At 39.7% G+C, this 21,290-nt stretch overlaps 1 protein-coding gene across 8 annotated transcripts in view; it reads left to right on the top strand.

Annotated features, from left to right (window-relative positions):
• ENOX1 (ecto-NOX disulfide-thiol exchanger 1) overlaps positions 1–21,290 on the top strand; it is a 362,795-nt gene that overhangs the window by 255,920 nt on the left and 85,585 nt on the right. For all 8 annotated transcript variants that reach the window (XM_033051505.1, XM_033051506.1, XM_033051498.1 and 5 more), the window contains 3 exons: positions 6,617–6,790; positions 7,798–8,004; positions 14,657–14,890. In XM_033051505.1, coding sequence (XP_032907396.1) covers positions 6,617–6,790; positions 7,798–8,004; positions 14,657–14,890 — 615 coding nt within the window. The remainder of the gene's footprint in view (positions 1–6,616; positions 6,791–7,797; positions 8,005–14,656; positions 14,891–21,290) is intronic.

Genomic DNA, 21,290 nt, shown 5'->3' on the forward strand with positions numbered 1-21,290 from the left:
CGAATCAGGACTAGAGGAGCACCTACAAAAACATCTCTGCCATTGCACTTATCTTCTTATGATTTAAAAAGGGACCAAAATCAGAGGTTCCATATCTGTATTCCTTTATAGCAGCTCCTCAGAGACAAAGGTCACTTTGCCAAACACATGGCAAAATATAAAAGCAGAAATGAAATCTGGAATCTTGTGGTTAAGGTGAATAAGGGATTAACGATTTCTCGGGATGGAAGAGCTAGAAGGTGCACCTGGAACCTTGTTTCAGCAAAGAAAAAGAAGAAAAATTCCCAACTCAGTTGCTACTCACTAGCACACTGTGAAAGCCACAGATACAAACAGATTCAAATGGATTCAAAATATAAATAGGTACATAGCAGGATTTAATAAAAAGATATAAGCCAGGTTATGTGGAATAGGTGCCTGCTAGAAAGCATTGTTCAGTTATGATCTCTAGCTCTGAAAATATGTAAGCGCTTAATGTATATGAGCTAAGAATACTTTGCTCTTTACCTGATTGTTTCTTATTCTGGTGGCCCAGGCATGTGCTGCTGGCTACCGTCAGAGGGTCCTTCCTCTGAGACATGATGGTAGTGGCTAAGTGGTCAAATGGAGGAGATATCAGACATTTTTCACCCCAACTTTGTTTATTGCTATGTGCCTAGAAGTTTACCAGAAAATCCAGCATCTATTTTAGAGACAGACAAGTCGAGGTGTTTAATGATGTCTAAACTGGTCGAGGAAATGGATTCAAAGATGCTGATGTGAGATGCCTTAAATATTGACCAAATGAGTCACTTCCACCAAAAGCTTTGTGAAACCTAGAAGATGCTAGGAATTGAATGACCAGAGAAAACAGTGATCCAACCTGACAGCTGAATATGTATTCTTAATTTCTCATAGGGAAAAGATTACATGGTGATGATAATAAAGGCACTGGCAGACTGCAAAGTTTTGAAGGAGAATTTTAGATAAAAATACCAGAACTTTTTAGAGTAACTCTTTCTTACTCTAATAAGGTACTTTCTTTATTTGAAATGAAAAAGTACCATTTTTAAAATTTTATATAAATAAAATGCATATATATATATACACACATATATACATATATGTATGTATATATATACACACACATATATGTATGTATGTGTATATATATGTATTTGTTATAAGAGAGGCAAATGAGATTTGCTCATTTTCATGAAAATTTTAATTTGAACTTTTAGAAATAAACTCAATATTCAGTCTCAAAATATTCAGAAATGGTGTTTCTGAAGCACACAATCAAATATCTGGTCTCCAGCATTTTTTTTTTTCCTCCACAGAAAACTAAGTTTAACGAGCAGCCTAATACATTTACTACCAGCTGCTGCTGGGACTGTCCTAGTCCTTTTGGTTCACCTTGGAATTCCCTAGCAGAAAACAGACTGTTTCTGTAGGTGCAAAATTATCACTCTCACACCATGGGAGCCTTTTCAACATTTATTATTTTTGTTAGTTGTTTTGTGCTCAGATCATTGTTTTCACTGCTCACTGTTTCTCTGTGTGTTTGAACAGCAGGTCTGAGCTACATGGCTGATGATGTCCATGGTGGAAACCTTCCATGTGTATGAGCAGGGGCTCACAAACAAACCCTTTTTTTGTGATGTTCTTATGCATCCAACAGCAATACAACTTGGCAGCTGTCATAAAACTCCACAGAAACATTAGGCAGTTGCAGGCAAAAAAAAACCCCAAAAAACCAAAAATCAGACAAAAAACATACCCAAGAGCTAATACTGTGAATCGTAGAGGGGATTATACCCTTAAAAAGTGATTTTGAGTAGATAAATGCCTTGTGGCAAGGGCTGGTGGAAATGTGGTGGTAACTTTAGTATTGGCAATGGAGTGCAATACCTGAAAGCACCCAAAATCCTTGTTCCCTGGGCACAGCAATAATGTGGCAAAAATGTAAGATGATTCAGACACCAACCATTGCCAAAGAAGGAAAGGAGGATGGTTCTACAAGATTGTGTGGCTATTTTTATGGAAGACAAACTTGTTCCTGCCCTTCCAAAATGGACCCTAATAAAAGTAATTGTTTGACACTCCTTATTGTACAAGAATGTAGTTTTCATCAAAGGGATTTCATTGGTCTTCACGTTTTTCGGACTCAGAGTTTTCTTGTGAAATGTTTTGTTCTTTTATTGCACTTGAAAGAAAAAGAAGCTTTAAAAACTACTCCATGTATTCAAGGTTTTTCTTATTGCCTCTCTAACTGCCAATTCCAAATATTTGCTTTCCAAAGGTTTTCGTTGTTCTCCACCATGCCAATTTCTTATCAGATGAAATAAGAATTAACTTGTTTTGCCATATTGAGGCAGAACATGGACTTCAAAATATTTATGTTAAATGCGTTTATTTTCCTATACAAATACGTCGATATGTTCAAGCCTTTCGTACTGTATCCACAAGGACTCTAACTTGATCAACATGTGCTTTTCCATTCTGAAAGTCCTTTATGATCTCTGATTACTTTCCATTTTAATGATTTTACTTAGCAATTGTTTATCAACTTTTTTTAAATGACAATTTTTTCTCTTCTTCTGGATTTTTTTTTAATAATTTATAAACCCTTACCTAGCTGCGTAAATAGATATAGATCCCTTTAAATAGAATGTCATGATCAATGAAAGCATAAAATATTGCTTTTTTAACTCTTCAGATGTGTTGCTTATCCATGTAATATATCTTTTTGTTTAGTATAACATAATAATGTCTACAATATCTTAATAATCATGTCTTTAACGGGATCTGTTTAAAAAGTCATACATGGGCAGGACTGATTCCTATTTTTTGGAATCCTTGCATAACTCTTATCATTTTCTTTCATGCTGAAGACCAACAATCTTACCGGTTAGTTCAACAGGAGTTGCCTACAGTGCTGATTTTGGTGTCCTGGCCCTGCTCCAGATAGGCATTTTGCCAGGACATGGAGCAGACTGCAGTGGTGGTGCTGATGGATGATCATCCCTTGTTTCAAGACAAGAGCTATATATCCAACTTCTATTATTGCACCACTCAATAGCATTAATATAGTTAAACTTGGGATTCTTCTAGATCCTATCACAGATGTGGCAAATTTATTGACTTTCTTTTCCACTGACTTTATTGTTCATTTTTTTCTGCACCTCAGACTCCAGACCAGTATTTCCTTTGGACACTCCATCTATAGTCACTTGTCATGGTTTGTCATCAAGATCCAGGTAGCATGCATCAGCTTCCCTGGAGATGCAAGCACCACTAGTCTCTTCAGGGGTCCAAACAAGAGTTTCACTCTTTAGAAATTCATCTGGATTTTCCATCACTGCAGTCCATAATAACAGTTTGTAGTTTTCAGAGAATGGTTTTCATTTCCAGGCTGCTCCACAGTTGGTACCTGTCCCCTCATGCTCATGCTATGTATGAAAGTGTTTCATTCTTAATTTAACACACTGGGAAAATCAAGCAACTGATTCAAGAGGACAGAGAAAGTAGACCTGGTCAGGGTTAAAATCTGTTTGTGCCTCCAGTAGTCTTGCTATTGACCTCAGCATGGCTTGGATTAGTGCCTGCAAGATGTGGAATTAGATTTCAAGTATTATTGACTGAATCCTCTTCAGTATACCCCAGCACAGTCACCTTCTAAAGGCACAGAGTCCCAGCACTCCTAGAAGGATATTCCATGAATGTTGGACTGGACCCCAGCACTTTGCTTATCCTCTTGTAGATTGATTATAGTTGTAAAAGAAACTGATGACAAAGCTGTGTGCTTATTTAACACAGGCAAAGTTACTTACAAAGTCACATTTCCTTGGATGTGCCAGGAATTAGTGGCAAATAATTTTCTTCTGCTTGATTCACAAACCTATTCTGATTAGCACGCAGCTTAAAAGCTCTCCCTCCCCATGCCCAGATTCACAGTGTTGGTGGACATGTGTTTCCCTGTGGCCATCTCCCTTAGATTTGTTTTTCTGTGTCTGCACCACTGCCAAAGGAAAATTCAGAAAACTGTACCTGATTGAAACCTGCCGTGTTTGCTCTGGGTGAGAGCATGTGCCTGTGGTTTGGGCAGAGTTTGCTGTTATTTCATGTCACTAGCCCTGGAGAGGAGCTGAAATGTGTCTGGTGGCTGTCTTAAGGACAGAACAGCAAAAGCTAAAAACACCTTTTGGTAGCACTTGCCAGATGATGATCTTTTTCCTTGGCTGTGATGTGGGGCCTGAAAGGCACTTATGGGACAGGGAGAACTTGGCCTTCTGTCCATCATCCTGTACCCGGGCTTCAGAATGCTGCAGGTCTGCTGTGGATATTGGATTCAATATGAAATTTCATATCTGGCTGGGGCTGTAGCAGACCCTACACTCATACAGAGGGATGAACAAAATGCCTCATTTAGCCTCTCCTGATCCCAGGAGAGGATTGGTATGGCACAGGGTGTTGGGTGCTAGCGTGGTGACCCGCTTTGCATCTCACTGAGCTCTGTGGGATGTCTCAGCAGCAAGCATCAAAGATGGAGTTCCACCCACAGCCAGAGAGTGCTACACAGGAGGGTCTTCTGTGACTGTCAGAAGCCTGACATGTAAAAATGAGATTAGGATTATTAGTATAGCCTAAGGACTTCTTTGAATTATATGCTGCCCTTTCACCTCTAACTTTATCTCCCGGAATTCACCATGAATATTTAATATGTGGCCACCACTGCATCTTGCAGAATGAATGACAGGCTCTGAGTTTCAAAGCTAAATCTGAAAAGCAATGCATATATATCAATACTGAAAAAAAGCATCACACCCAGAGCAAATCCTTTTTCATAAACCCACTTATTAAAAAAAGTAATGTAATATCATGACTTTTCATTAATACTAGTCTTCACTAAGCCCAAAGCAAATCCTTGCTTACTGTGCACTTGCTACGCTTGTTGTACAGGACTGCCTGAAGGTGGTAAAGGCTCACAGTCAGTGCGTGAAGAACAGGGAGCGTGCAGTTGAGACAGATATGAGCTCTCTTAGAGTAGCTCTCAGTCCTCAGTTGTCCTTCTGAAGATGATTATGGATGTTTCACAGGAATAATAATGCTAATTTTCAGCCCCCACAGAGTGCTTTACACCTGCAAAGTGCTATAAAAATGAGAGTTAATACTCGCCAGTAAGTGAGTATTGCTGTGCCTGCTCTGTAGATGCAGAAATGAAGATACAGAAAGGTCAGAGGGCTGACCCAGGGCCACATAGCTTCTCAGCAGCAGATTTAGGATGAAGAAACTGGCATCTCTCTGCTCACATTTTAATAATCATACTGTCTTTTTAAAATTAGCTCAAATCTTATGCACATATATGTGTGTGTGTGTATGTATACGTATACATATACGTATACGTATACGTATATGTATATGTATATGTATATGTATATGTATATGTATATGATGCCTGAGAAAGAGTTGTTTCCCTCTTCCTCTTTGCTTCTTCAAAATAAACAAGCTCCTGAGCTACCAAACCCCATATTTACACGTATCATTAAATACTTTCCAGTTGCTAGCCAGAAAACTCAGCAGAAAATCTGTAGAACACCAAAGTAACTCTCTTCTTTTAAATAATTGATGATGCCAAATAGCAGCAGTGTTATGCCAACAAAGAGATCGGTCTCTCAAAATATTTTATTCATTATACCTCAAGAAACCCTAAGCCTTGTTTTTAACGAAAGCGAATTTCAGAAGTTGGCTCTCTGTTCCTCTGAAACATCTGCTTATTGCAATTCTTGGTTAAAGCACTGGTGCTCCCCAGTAAATCTTTCAGCTTTAAGTAATACGTATGGAAGTCTTGGCAAAGAGATCAGGAAGGAGAAAGAGCAATGCTTGCCAAATATTCATTTTACTTTATGAGGCTGTAGTGCTATATGTTAATAGTACATGTGTTGAGGAGAATCTACTAATCCGATTAAATAACACGAAGGAATTAATTCCAAGGTTCAAAAAGAACCCATTCTGTGCAGCTGAAAATTTATATTCCAGGGTAAAATTGTTAAAAGTCTTGGCTAACTAGACTTTTATAAAGCACACAGAAATGAATATTTCTCTGTATTGTTTGTAAATCAAGGTCACATATGTGAGAAGGCTATGTTGTGATAAATCTGTCTGACAATTAGAAGGAGAGGACATATCAATGTTAAATTATATTCTTTGTACGCTTTGGGCAGAAAGCAATGTAAACACCGCAGTAGCATTATGAACAGAAAATTTCATTCCAGATAATAACAGATATTCATGGTGCATGGTTTTACACGTTAATGTGCTACGTTTTAGTCGTCATGTTAATATTTTAGATTATGTAACATTCCCTTCTTTATGCGTAGTTTATTTTTTTTCCACTGAGAATGCAGCTCCCTCCTCCTCACCTCCTCTTCCTTTCCCTCTCTCTCTCCTTCTCCCTATCTTCTCCCTATTTCTCTGCCTTTTCTTTTTTTCCATTTTTCCTTTTCCCCTTTTCTAATTCTTGCAGTGATGCTTGTGGAAACAAACAAGGAAAACAAAGTGAAACCGTCTGTACAAGAAAATTTTAAGAGGTAGTTTCAAGATTTATAAGCCTGGATTTTATGTTCTATTCTTTCAGATTCAATCTGTGTACCAGGCTTTGATCCAAGCCTTAGCATGATGACTGGAATCACTCCGATTAACCCAATGATACCAGGCATGGGGTTAGTGCCACCACCACCACCAACAGATGTGCCTGTAGTCAAAGAAATAATTCACTGCAAAAGCTGCACGCTCTTCCCTCCAAACCCAAGTAAGTGGATCTGAAGAAAGAATGTTCCTATCCTAAATACATTGCATGACTTTTTTTTTATCTAATAGCGGTATGTGTATATATATGTACACTTTAATGTTGTAACTCCCTTTGCTGTGTGAAAGGGCCAAAAAAGTAGGTAATATTATCAGATTCCTTCTTAGAGAATTACTTCCACTGTGTATAAACAAGTGTTATGATAGCTTTTATTTTTTATACAGCTTTCAAAAATTTAATAGTTTTTCCGATTTAAGTGTGTATACATTCTCTCTGTATATACAAGGAAGTAGCATTTCTAGCTACTGCACCTCATGAGCACTTGTAAACAATGAGGTTATCCTTCCCCTGTGCTGGCGTCTGCTCCATTATCTGGCAACGAGACAAAACAGATAACCGGCAGAGTGTTTTCATCATGCTGTCACTTTGTTGTGTTTCCCACTTTGTTCTTCTGTTTGCTCTGCTCCTGTACTCTGACACAGAAATGAAATTATGCTAATACCAGGAAAGGTGTCCAACCCAAGTGCACAGAGTGTACACAGCATGGGCTTGCTCACAGCCCACACACTTGGTGAGCTTGGTGAGTGATGGGTATGAGCCAGAGATGGTGCAGTTCAGGCTTTGAATGCACTGCACTAGAGCCTGAGATCTGTGCCGAGGTTCAAATCAGTTGCAGAGGCTCCTCTGCTTTGAAACAGAATATTTTCCTGGTTTTTGTGTGTCTGTCCAGGGAAAAGAAAGATCCTTTTAGACCTCTGTCTGTCCTGGAGAACAACCTGCAGTGGCAGGAATTAATGTTTGAACTACCACCTACAGTTTGAAAGGGTTTTGATTCAAGTAATCAGTTTTGGATAATCTCTGCAATATTCAATTATTTTGCTTGCCCCTCTCTTCTGCGTCTATACTATGTCAAGTAACTGTTGCTGCCCAGAACTGATTAAAGGGGTGAATAGAGCCAATGGATCAAAAGACAAATTTTGTATTCCAATGTGATTTCTGTTTTGACTTAGATCTTCCACCACCTTCAACAAGAGAGAGACCTCCTGGGTGTAAAACAGTGTTTGTTGGAGGATTACCAGAAAACGCAACGGAGGAAATTATTCAGGAAGTCTTTGAGCAGTGTGGAGATATAACAGCAATTCGGAAAAGCAAGAAGAATTTTTGTCACATTCGTTTTGCAGAGGAGTTCATGGTTGATAAAGCCATTTACCTTTCTGGTACTTCACATTCTTTAATGGATTTTCCTTGCTTCTCATTTGTATTTGTGATGCTAATTCTTGCTTATTTCCTTAGCTTTTATCTCAGCAAGTCTTTCTTGAACTCAGTGGCTGTAGCATGAAGTGGCAAGGAGCAATTCTGTTATTTCTCTACGTTTGCCGAGACTCATCCATGATGTTGAATGTTACTTACCTGGGAGCAATTTTCTGACATCCCAACAATGCAGCAGATCATGAAATTCACTACAGAACAATCTTATTTTTGATTTACATAGGTTTATATAGTTTTGCTCACAGGTTGTGGAAAAAGGAGGGCACCAGGCCAGGAACTCTGCTGTTTCCAGTGCCAATTTTTCTGATAGGCTGGCAATTTCACTCGCATATTTTTATAGATTTGTGATGCAGCCTGAATAAAGTCTGTCTTTATGCATGCGTGTATTCAGCTACTGCATGGGTTAGATTCTGAGCCCCATCTGTAGGCTACGTCTGTTGCCTCCCATGACAACGAGTGCTACAGAAACGACAGGGTGTAAAATTTCAGAATAGCTTTATTTTCCAACAAAGGAACAGACCAAAAAAAACCCCACAACCCAAAACAAAACAGAAAATAAGCAAAAAAATACACATATTCCCAACCTCTAATTCACAGGGGAAAAAAAATAAGACAAAAGATCAAAAGCATATCTGCTTTCACATTTTAGGCTTCTGTGACTGTCAGTGTCCTCTTAAGGTTAAAATCTCCTTCAGTTGAGGATTGACTTGCTAACCAAGTCCTTTTTCACCCTACTGAGTTGGCTTACACTGTATGTGTTTGTCTGCACTCCAAAGGCTGGTTCATCCATCTTCATGGGTTCTGGAGAGACTCAAAAGCACTGTTTTGCCTCACAATTGTAGTGTAACACTTTCAACCCATATGCCATGTATCCTTGAATAAACAAAGTCCAGGGACTGCTCCTTGGCCAAGACAAGCTGACCTGGACTGGCTTACATACACCCACCCTGTTCCAGGTGACCTCAAAGCACCCACTGGGACCATCCTTTTGAGCCTGGGAGACAGTTAACAACCCAGGATTCCTGTTTAAGCTCCCACCCTCACCATCTTCTGTTTAGCAACAAGCACAGAATCTCAACATCCTGTAGGTGTCCATAGGAAGCTCACACAGCTAGAAAGAAGTTGTCTCTCAAATCACCATCAACTAGAAAGAAAGAAAGAGAGAAAGAAGGAGAGAGAGAGAAAGAAAGAAAGAAAGAAAGAAAGAAAGAAAGAAAGAAAGAAAGAAAGAAAGAAAGAAAGAAAGAAAGAAAGAAAGAAAGAAAGAAAGAAAGACGTACCTCCTTTGTTTTCAGGTTTTCCTTAGGTTTTTAGGTTGTTTGAGGGTTTTTTCCTGACTTGGATGCTTGCTTTAAATAGTTATTTGAAGAACTACAGAAAATAATGATTTTTATTGGGTCTATGTTAAGGTTTCTTTGTAATATTGCTATATTTTCAGGTTTATTCCAAATCTTTATTCCACTCTAGATTTATCTTCTTTTATTTTATTTTTTTTTAACTTAAACTTCATTTCTTCCAGCCCTTCCTCCCCCATTCTCTGTTCCTGATTTCCATGCTTCTCATTTATTTGTGGTTTCCTGTTACTTCCAAAATGCTGTAGATCATTGCAGCAGATTAGAGGCATCACAAGCACAGTAACACATTTACCAGCTTCCAGCTTCTGTTTAGGGGGCCCTAGTAACAGAACAGAAGAGGGGCACATCATATTCAGTAGGAACTGGTATTACTGTATTATGATAAAGAGAGCAAAGAAAAGCTCAAAAATGTACAGGCTGCCACCCCGCGCCAGAACCAGTGTTCCTCCAACTTAGTTTCCTGCTTGTCAGCAGTTGGCTGCACACTTTGCTTCACTCCAAGTCAAGCTTTAATTTCATTTGCCTTAAATCCTGAAGGACCATAGATCTAGGAAATTCTGTGTGCTGCCGTGTGTCCTCATTCATAATGCACTGGCACACTCACACAGAAGATGAGAACTGAGTAGAAATGGAGGTGAAAGATTACTTTTCTCATTCTTCCTCATTCTGAATTTTCTACAAATTTACTTCAATGTTCCTGGTCCATCCTGCTGTCTGTGCTTCCTCTTACATCTGCAGCCTCCCTGCCCATCTGTTTTTTCCACCACACCTTTCCATTCTCCCAAAGGGTTGTACCTATTGTCTCCAACCAGACAAGGGAAAGAACAAGTGGAACTGACAGGGATAAGAGAGAAATGCAGGGGTACTCTGTAGCCAAGTTCCACTTCTTTTTGCCAAGGCTGCTGAACTCTGCAGAGGAAACATGAAGCACTGACCATCCCCCACCACTACCAGGGAGGTCTGGCACTAGGGAGGGGCATGTTTTCCTTGTACTGAAATATCAGGGGGAGTTTACCAGTCTTTATTCCATTCTCAAACATAATATATTCTGAAATGGTGGGAACAAAGCATATTTTTAAGGCATTTTATTTTCCCTGTAAGAAACAAAAGAGATGTACAAATATAGTATGTGTGTTATATTAGGGGAAAGTCATGCCTTTGATATTTCTGGTATAGTGATAATTTTGTCTACCTAATCAGTTTTATCTGTCTACCCCATCTAATCTCATCAAGTTTTGCATTTATCCCATGCTTATCATCAGAATAGAGCAAGTGATTACAAAATCCATCAAGCAGTTTAATCACCGAGGTTTTTTTTCCTTTGTACTCCCAAGTAAACGTGCATGAAAAGGGAGACTGGAAGATGGGTAGAAGGCTATGATAAAAATGTTGACTTGAGGAAGGCTAGATTTCATTTAACCCTTGAAGATGTATTTTGATGTCCCAAGGAAAAGACTTTCTAAAATCATCATACCAGCCCATGAGAAAGCTCTTTCTCAAAACTGTATGTACTTTACTCTTTTGGCTGATAACTCCTGAAAATGGCCCCAGACTTGAATATATGGGAAAAACAGGTCTCTGGGGACAGACCTGTTTATACCCCAAAAGCCCATGTATGCATTTTTACTGTGCTGACATTTCCCCTGTGGGTTTCCTTTCAGTACCATTTACTTGTTTATTTTGATCTGATCACCATTAACACTCTGATCTAGATCCCCTGTTAGCCCTCAGCTATTGGCTGGTTCCCGGTAAAGCAACACTCAAAGGTAAGTCAAGCCATGGAGTTTGTACTAGACCTGTGATATGAAAATACTGTTTGATTTTTATTTACACCTTCATTAACTTTTCCTGTTTCTGCTCCTTTAAAGTGAGGATCTTGGCGAGTTCCCAAAGTCTTTTCCTCTTCCATTGTGTGCAAACCTGAAATTAAAAACGACAAGCCAGGCACAAAGTTAATGCTTGCTGTAGCCCTGAGCAAAGAGATGGGGGAGAAAATTCATTGCCCATGCATGAAGGGGAGGCAGTGCCAGGTGTTTCTCTCATGCATTTAAACACCCTCAAACATCAATAGGGAGACATGACATTGAAAAAAAAATGAGCCTCCCAGCTGCCTTGGGGCTCAAAATTTCCAGCACAGATGGGTGCCTGAGGATCTCATGTACAAAACAGAACCTGCCAGTTATGCATGCAGAGTCTTTCTGGTTATCAACCTATGAAGGAGTCTGTTCTTCACTGGCCAGGCCATTGATCCTGTAGTGTCTGCAAAGCCTAATATATGAGGGTGCAAGAAACCATCCTAAAGGCTTTTGTTGTTTCTTTTAAGGGAAAGATGCCAAACCATGAGCATTCTGGTCTGGCTTTGAAGCCAACCCTGCTCTGGACTAGGTGATATCCAAGGTTTCTTCTTGGCCAGGTTGTTAAGTTTCTGTGCTGGTGGAAATCACCTGGCGGGAGACCACCTTCAGTCTTTAGAGTTAAACAAACAGTCACATTTTTTTAGTGTGATTCATGGTAAACTTCCAAAAATCTTTTAATTTGAAGATACTTAAACTGGTTTCCCAAAGGGACCCATTTGTCCAGTGCTACTGCAATGTACACTGTTCAGGTTTTTTCCCATTTGCTTCAAAAATGGGGGCCACTTTAATATAACTCAGCTTTGCCAGTGCCCAAAAAACCTATAGATGCACAGTCCTTTTCATTAATTCTTTATTCAGCTTATATGAGGGGCCTTGAAGTCCACAAGAGTTTTGCCTCCTGCAGTGCTGCATTTCTTTCTCTGCCCATAACTATTGTGCTCCTGCCAATGGAGACGAAATATGGCAGGGGGAGAGGAAGAGACATTGAGTCTTCCTGGAAAGTGCAACACAGCTGGGAGATCTAATTTTAGGTTCACGAGACCTGGCACCTTGGCAGTGTCCTTTTCATTGCTGATAATGCTGTTCTGGCACAGAGCAAGCACTGTGTGAGGAATGCAGCTGGCACGCCAAACTGGCGGGGAGCAGGGGGCTAACATTTGTCACAGTTATCAGGGTAGCTGCACCACTGACCCCTTTTGGCTGACTCCTTTGTGCCTACACCTCTGTAGATAAAAACATATAATTACACCCTCATTAGTTCAGAGCCCAGTTCTGAAAGGTCACCCATTCTTTCCTTCTATTATGTCACTGAATAAGGTGTGTTTGTAACCCTTCCCTTCCCTTCCCTTCCCATCTCACTTGGGACTAGAGCTACATATATGGCCACAAAATGCTTTTGGGGGAAAGAGTGGTGTTTACTTCTCTAAGCTAGAGAAAACAAAGCCAAGGGGGATTTAAAATAATAAACAGTCCCCTTCTTTGCCACTTCAGTTTTACTTCACCCCAAAGCTCCTGAACCTTGGAGACCAGATTTGATCGGTTCCATTGGTAGGAACCTACCAAAACCATTCCTTGGTAAGGCAGTTTTTTATGCCTTCTGGATTTGAAGGACCTGTGAAACATTTAGCTCAAGTTTTCATCTGGGTTTGGGCTCCTTGCTGGACAATACAAGTCATATATTTTTCCTCACTGCAGACTCCTGAGCTGAACTCCACAAGCTTTTTGAATAGAAAATGTCTAATCAAAAGGAACCCAGATTAATTTTTAATTGAAGAATCACTACATATATGGATATTTAATATCTTTGAAGCTATTGTCTCACGTGTGCTGTGGTACAGACAATCCCTTGTATTCATACAGCAGAATGTTTTTCCTGCAGTAAAACAGAGTATGCCTAGATATGCATTTCTGCAAGGATGTGCTTGATCTAACACGCACTTCTCAGCTTTGTTATTCCTGGAGGGAGCTCAGAACTGAGTTTTAACTGTAGAGGTGAGGTGCTAAAGCTCTTAAAACCACAGGGAAACCACAAGACTGGAAGGTAGGTTCTCTTGGATTGCAGATCAAAAGCAGCAAACACCATCTTTCCTGACATTTTGAATAGAAGTTTCCTCTCCCTGGAGTTATTATGCAGTGGTTGCAGTAGTATGCATTTCTGAAGAGCTTCCTGTGTGCCAGCTCAGCACAGAGTTCATCTCTGCAGCATCCTGTCATTTGAGAAATCTCTGCTGGGCTGTTGCATGTTGGCATGGAGAAATTAGAGCTATCCTATGTAGAGTGATTAGTTTTACCCACATTTGAAGACTGTTTGAAGCTTTCTACATCGTATTTTCTAATACTTTCTCTGAGTTAGCATTTTAAAAGTTAGGTGAACTGCTCTGTGCATATATTTGTGCCTCAGAAATAAAACTTGGAAAAAAACCAGGTGCCTAAATATGGCCACAAAAATCTGCTCTTAGAGCTATGGCATAATTTTTTTGACCTCTGACAATAGTCAAGGGTTTTAGTTCAGAGCAGGGCCGTTTTGTACTGCTGTGTACCCTTAAATTAAAGCCTTTGCAGTGTGCTAACTTTAGATTATGATACATTGACCAAATTACGAATATGCAGAATATCCCTAAAGAGAAGGCACCAGAGGTTTCATTATTTGTTCTGAAAGGAGTCTTGCAAATACCTAATAAATCTGTCCCTACTTTAGAAATTACTTTAAGGAATTATGGACTCAATTAATTTGTAGGTGATTTATATTTGCTGCTGGATTATTTTCACTGGGGAATTTGAAAATAGTGGTTGCAATTGTAAAGTCTCAAAATTTGAGAACTAGCATCATTATAGTTATGGAACCACTCTCTTTGTGGCACAGGAATTTATGTGGCACAAATTCCACATTCACCTGTAGTCATGGTTTTTAGAAAATTCAGCCTTTCCTCATACTTCCAATTCCTTTGGCAGAGTGGAGGAAAGCACTAGACTGAACATGATCTCAACAGGATCAGGGGAAAAGGACTCCCCATTCAGACTAAAACAGATCTATTTCAAGTAATTGTTTTTTGTTTGTCTGATTTTTGTGCTTTTAAGAGTTGGGAGCATCAAGTGGAAAAATTATGTATTTTGACAGACTTCTAGACAGACATGTAGATTCTATACCTTAGGGTTGACTTTTCAGTTCATCTATTATGGTGGTAGGTGGTGCAGGAAATTGTGAAGAAAAATGAGTGGATGGATGTTTATCTTGTTGTGAAAACATGATGATTGATAGATATTGCATAGATATATGGGAATCTGTTAATGTACATTTTTACCTGGCTGCACTTGAGAAGGGGGAAAAAGACGAAGAGGAATTTAAGCAAATAAATCCTGCAACAGTTAGTTCTACTTGTTGGTTTCAGGTTACCGCATGAGATTAGGATCTAGCACAGACAAAAAGGATTCAGGTCGCCTTCATGTTGATTTTGCTCAGGCAAGAGATGACTTTTATGAGTGGGAATGCAAACAAAGAATGCTGGCCAGGGAAGAACGCCACAGACGCAAAATGGAAGAAGACAGACTGCGCCCTCCTTCACCTCCGGCAATAATGCATTATTCTGAACACGAAGCTGCTTTGCTGGCTGAAAAATTGAAAGGTAAGCAGCATTTGCTACTTCTCAGTTTATTATTCCTTAAAAGCAGGAGCCATGCAGAGGCCAGAGCAGTGAAGCCAGTTTCTCTGTGATGTGTTTCATTACTTGCCCTATTAGCTTTCCCCCACTGAAATGGCTTTCTTTGCCATTTCTATGCCAAAGGTAATGATACTCAACCACCTGCTGGAAATGCATGACATCTGTCTGTCTATCGTGCTTTAACAGCTGAAACACAGCCTTCAGAATGCTACAGGTGGGGGTTTTTTCCTACTAAGTTGCTGACGTCATGTATCTTGGAAATACTCTCACAGTAAGACAACCTGTTGCAAGCATCCTTCTTCATATGAAAGGCCTTATTCTTAAAAGTAATTTAATCCTTGGCATGTATTTTACTCCATCACATGCATTAGTCTGTCTCTGGCATTCAAACTGCTCTCATGAGCTGACACAACTTATCTCTGACACACGCCCTTCATTCTTTCCCTCCCTCTTTAGGGTTAGAATTACTTGTGCCATTAGTGTCATGTTTTGGTATGTGTTTCCTTCCTTGTTTGTTTTTTTTCTAGGTACATTTACTGAGTTAATATTTTTCAAGGGTGCACTTCAAGGATTCATTTTATTTTAATAGCTAACATAAACAGTAAGAAGAGAAGAAATAAAGTTATTCATGGTAACAAAATTTGAAAGAAACATCTAGCAAACAACTCTTCACACCTCTAAGAGTTGTATTTATTTTCATCAAGTGTTTTGCAGTTGTGTTTGGCATTCTTCCCCCCATGATGGCCAAGCACATTGCTTAACTGTGTGCCAGGTCACAAGAAGCTGTGATTCTTGCCACCATTTCAGAATTATCTAGATTAGGCTTAGACTATCCAGCTGTCATCACACTGGTCTCTGTTCTAACTATGAAACATGTCTGGGGAGCTGAAGAAGGACAGTGCAAAGGGTTTCATCCTTGGAGCGTGGAGCAGAGATGCACCCTGCTGTCTCTCTGAGTACTGCATTGGCTGCTGTTAGTTGTCACTACTACCTCAGTCAGTTACTAGTTTGGCTCACTCTCATCCCCACCAAATACACTTCTCCATAAAATAATTCATTAATCTAACTGGTAGATTGGTAAAATAACCCAGATGGGTTGATAAACCAGGAGAAAAGAGCCCTAATATAAGAAATTTTGATTCATATCTAGCTTCCAGTCCAGTTTCAGATCCATCTGGTTTTAGTTGAATATTTTAGGAGTTAATCTTTTGTAGGGAAGTTTTTCTTTATGTAGTAAGGCCTACAGGTTTCCTGAACTAAACCAGAAAATGCAAGAAGTCTGGACAATTTCTTCCATATGGCTAGTCATTGCTTGGGGCAACTGAATGTGGGGTTTTGCAAGATGTTTTAGATGACTATATTTAGAAGGATTTTTCTTTTCATTTTGGGAAGTTTCCATACTTAATTAAAATCTACTCCAAGCATTTATATCTTTGGTTCTCCTAAGGGAAATTTAACCAGAGCTTGACATACATGCTGAAGTTTAGTATAAAAAAATTTTAGCATGATATAGACCAATGCAATAACTGTTTCTCTGGAAATAAACTTTCAGCAATGCACCTCATTAAAAAGAGAAAAAAAAGAAAAGGAAAAAGAAAAAAGATTACGTTTATTTTTTTTATTGGTTGAAAATTATTAAAATCCAGGAAAAGAATATATTACGATTTTAAAACTTCTGCTAATTAACAGTTGCCTTGTTGTGAGATTAAAGACAGCAGTCCTGGATCTGTACATATAGTTAAGGGTGGAGAATGCAGAAAAGACCCCTATCTTCTCAGTGGGCATGAGTTGTGCCCTGTTCTAGGTAGTAAAGAAAGCAGAGTTGAGCTTCAGTAGTTACACTGGTCTACTTTACCTTCCCTATGGCATCACAACCATAGGGTAAGATAGGGCATTGAACTTTATGGGCTCCCTTGGGCTACATGGAATCACCACATGAGCTCTTTGTGACATCCTAAAATAAGAAGTAAAGCAAAAATAAAGAAAATTCTTCAACTCTGGCACAGGGCAGTTAATGTACTAGAATCATACAATCATTAAGGTTGGAAAGTCCAGCCATCATCATACATTCACAATTTAAATGTGGACTTCAGTGAAAGTACCAGAATATGTATATATATACACATAACACACATAGACATACATGTATACACACACAGAGAGATATGCAAAACTTGGAGTTAAAATCTCAGGTCTCTGTGTTATCACCACATTTGCACTGCTGCAAAAGCCTGGGCAATTCATCCTAAAGTAAAGAAGGATCCCAATATATCTGGACTTGGCAGGATTTAACTTTTAAGACTGGTTCTTCAGCAGATGCTCTGCAGTTGTTTTCTTAAGGGAAGTCATGACCTTGCTGTGGTGCCCACTTCAAAAGACTCCTGAGCTCTGCTGCCAGCTTGTGAGACAGAACTGCAGGTGCCCAATATGCAGGTTTCAGCTCCTGCAGTGCCTCCAGAAGTTCATAGAGCAGCACTAGCTAAAAGGCGTGCCAAAATATCTAAGCATATCTCAACCCAAGATACTCCTTTGCAACCACAGATGTAGATAACTTGGTCTGAATCCAAGCAACTTTTGTTGTTAAAATAACCTTGGAAATTTCCTGACAGCAAGGAAATCTTATGGTAAGCAGAGATGAAGTAGGCTTATCAGCCACACCCCTAATGTGGTCTAGATATTTACTGGGTCTGTAACAGAGGTAACAATATCTTTTTTTCACCTTCTGCAAACTGCAGCATAAGACTAAAAAATTGTTGGTTTTGTGTAACAGACTTGTCTGGAAGCTCTTGCCCCAGTGTTGTCAGCATATTCCTATTCCTGGTGTGCTGAAGTCACCTGGTACAGCAGTGACTGTGGGTGAGAGAGTACAGAGGAGCTTTTGTGCCAGCTGGAAACAGAAGTTCATTGTAAATTTGCAGCCGGATAGTCTTTACTGGTGTGGAGCTTCACAGAGCAGAGGAACCGGTTGTTCAGTGCCTGGTGACTGGGGCTGGGAATCCTCTTGTGTTTGAGGCCTCATATACATGAGGGTTTATTACATACTCTCCATCCCCTGAGGACTAGCCTTAATCCCTTCATACCTGCAAAGAACTTGGTTTGAACATTTACTTATTGCAGAAATTAAAGAAACATACCAAACCATGGACCAGTGCAATTTTTCACCACTTTCCAATTCAGTGTGTGGCAAACAGTGTTTGTTTATGGGTATCTCCCTTTCCCTTTTGCCTTTTTCCTTTTCTTTTTAATTTATTAAGAACTTCAGTACTCCTGCAAATGAAGTCCTTCTTAATGCTCTCCTTGGCAGTATGGACATTTTTTTTCCTGCACCATTCATGTCATTAGCCTGAGCCCTGATTATCAGAATGAAATGTGCTCCAGCATTCCAACAAGATGAGTAACGTGAAGAGCGTGAGCTCCTTCTCATCTGTGTTTCCTTGAGGAAATACCTCAATAAATTCACAGATGTGAATTCTGGGAATCCAGAGTAATTTACAGTGAAGTGTAAATGTTATTTGCCTCCTTAAACAGCCCTTGAAAATAGATCCTGAGTTCTTGTTTTGACAAAACCAGTAGAATATTGTGTCTTCTGCTATTACACTACTTTCACTTCTTCTGGTTCATTGCAGCATTTGTGTGTGTCTGATATTTTAATTCCTCAGTGTTAAATCAGATGTGTTATTACTGCACAGTGAAATGTGTCGGTAGATATTTAGGTTCAAATTTGCATGCTCTGACATCTGTTTTCCTGGGTGCGTCATAAACAGTTAAGTCATGTGGTGCCCAGAACATGACACAACTGGAGATAGGCTGAACCTTTTAAGTGAAATGCTGCTCTGTCAGGTGCATTGGAACAAAACATTTTAATCTCTGTTTATGACATTTGTGTTTCAAAGCAGAATTTTGAACATTATGGTTTTCTTAATTCAAGCATATCTGTACCTAATGGTATCATCTTCAGAAATCACTTCTTGCAAATAAGATCCTTTAAAATGCTACATCTGTCTTACTTGCTGCGGGTAGCTAAATAGTTCTATCACCTAACAAAAACATCTCCCTGTATCTGAATATCTGTTTTTTAAAATATTTTGAGCAAAGTAGACATAAATATCTGAGTTATATACAATACCCTGGAATTTACCTCCCTTTTTAATATAGTGTTTCTTTATGAGCACGGGGAAGTTATTCATATGGTTTTCATTTTAAGAAATATAATTTAAAAATTGAGAAGCTGCTTCTTTGCCAGGCACTGCATTATCCCCTGAAGAGAGCACAGATTGGAAATTCAAATAAATAGATGGCAGTTACAGTAGAATGAACTAACCAGGGATGTGCCTTGCACAAGACTCAGGTAAAATCAAGCCTGACAATCTCAACTCTTGCACATCGTTTAAAATATAAACAACATTTAATTGCTTGGGAGATAGGATATTTCACTAAGAAGAAAAATACGCTGCTTTCATTATCACCCTGCACTTGGGAGCCAGACTGGTGGAGCACTGCAGAAAGAGTGCAGTTATGCAGAGAGGCAAGTCTCACCCAGAAAGGATCAAATTCAGTGCGGAGCTACGTCAGAAGGGGAGGCAAAGTGAGATCCTATGAACAAATCCAGTGAATGCCAGGTTTAAATGCTGAGGGTCTGGACCTTTTTTTAGCACTTTTTTTTTTATTAGTGGTGTATCAGGACAGAGCCCTAAAACAGACATGTTTCAATGCTTAAGCATCAAATCTGTTCGCTCACCCTTCCTGGTTTTAGTTTATAATTTTCTCCTTCCCTCTTCCATATGCTGCTGACATCTGCTGTGGCACAATACATCTGGCTCCGAGAGCCTCGCACAGGGGCTGTGAGCAGGCACGGTGCTAGGGCACTTTTGTCTGCTGGCAGAAGAGCATAAGGTGGGTTCAGCTATCAGCAGCCTGATAACCCAATTCCCTGGGCACCTCCCTCCCAAAGCCTACAGGAGGTACACCCACTGCTTACTGCATTGTTAACAGCATCCTCCCTCACTTCAGCTGCATTGTATCAATTCAGATTTGGAGGTTTTAATATAAGCCCACTGGATTAAATGTACCACACTGCAAAATGACTCAAGTTAATTACTAAGAGCTGGGAAATGGCAGCTCACTGCTCTGAAAGTTTGTGGTGTGATTTTGAGAAATAGAGAGGAAACTCGATACCCTCATAATTACTTTTCTTTGGAAATAATGGCATCAGCAGGAGAAGATAATGGATTTCTGAGTCTGACATGAAACACCCACCCCTGGAAGAATCTTGTGTGATTTAATTTGAAAGAAAGAAAGAGTTTGATTATACAGGGGGGAGAAACTACTTTTTAATATATCTTTTAGTGAACATATAGGTGTATTTTTATCAAATCTAGTGTCAGCTAGACATTTGTTACATAACTGGAAAAGTTTCTTGGTTATAGTATGAAGTTAAGGCTATTTAAAAATAGTAAGGTGGTTATTAATCATTCTTTAAAAGAACCCTTTGGCAGTAAGAATTTGTATTTCTTGATTCTTACTTGTTATGCAATGCCACTGGGTTAAAAATGTTATTAATCCCAAAAGTACTAGACTGATGTGTGTGATGCATAGCAAAATTATATAAGGGATTTGAGCAGGAAAAAAAAAGAAGGTGAGGGTAGTAGACTGAAGAGTTGTGTTTCTAGGTCACTGGCAGGCACTCTGTACAGAAGAAGCTCTTAAGCCAAGAGAAAAATAGGTTGTCATTTTGGCACTAGAAGTGAGTGGTGTGTGCTGGGAAGCAAATTGTTCCTGATGCACAGGGGAGCTGGGCTGAGCCTGCTGATGAGAGAGGTTAGTAAACCTCTTCTCTGACCTGATTCATCCACAGCAGTCACCTCCTAAGGTTTATTCCTTTTTGTGCTGAATTCAGTCCTTGCAGTTTAGAAATCTTAGTTACAGTTTAATAAATTATAAAGTCAGAAGTCAGATTAGGAGTAACCTTGGCCATACATCCTCCCCCGGCTGCAGTTATGCATAATGAAGAAGTTTGCATCCCGAACGGAACTGTGCCACCTTCCTGTTACAGCTGAACTGGGCCCAGTTTGGCAAACTGGAACTGGAGTCTGAGCTGCTCCAGGCAGACTGAGGGCAGGGTAACCACGAGCAAAGGGGTGGTGCTGAGCATGGGGATGAGGCAGGGAACATCTTCCCATGGCACTGCTACAGCTGGCAGAGGACAGGCTGTTAGTCAGAAGCTGTTAATCAAAATAGGAGGGATGTATCCCACCACTCTTGTCCTCTCTCTGCCTGTCCTGCAGCACAGTCATGCTCAGTGCTCACAAGAACACCTTCAAGGGGTTTTTGTTAATTAGGTTTCTGCTGGTCAGGACAGAACTAG

The sequence above is a fragment of the Catharus ustulatus genome, chromosome 2 (genome assembly GCF_009819885.2).
Source record: "Catharus ustulatus isolate bCatUst1 chromosome 2, bCatUst1.pri.v2, whole genome shotgun sequence".
NCBI classification, from domain to species: domain Eukaryota; kingdom Metazoa; phylum Chordata; class Aves; order Passeriformes; family Turdidae; genus Catharus; species Catharus ustulatus.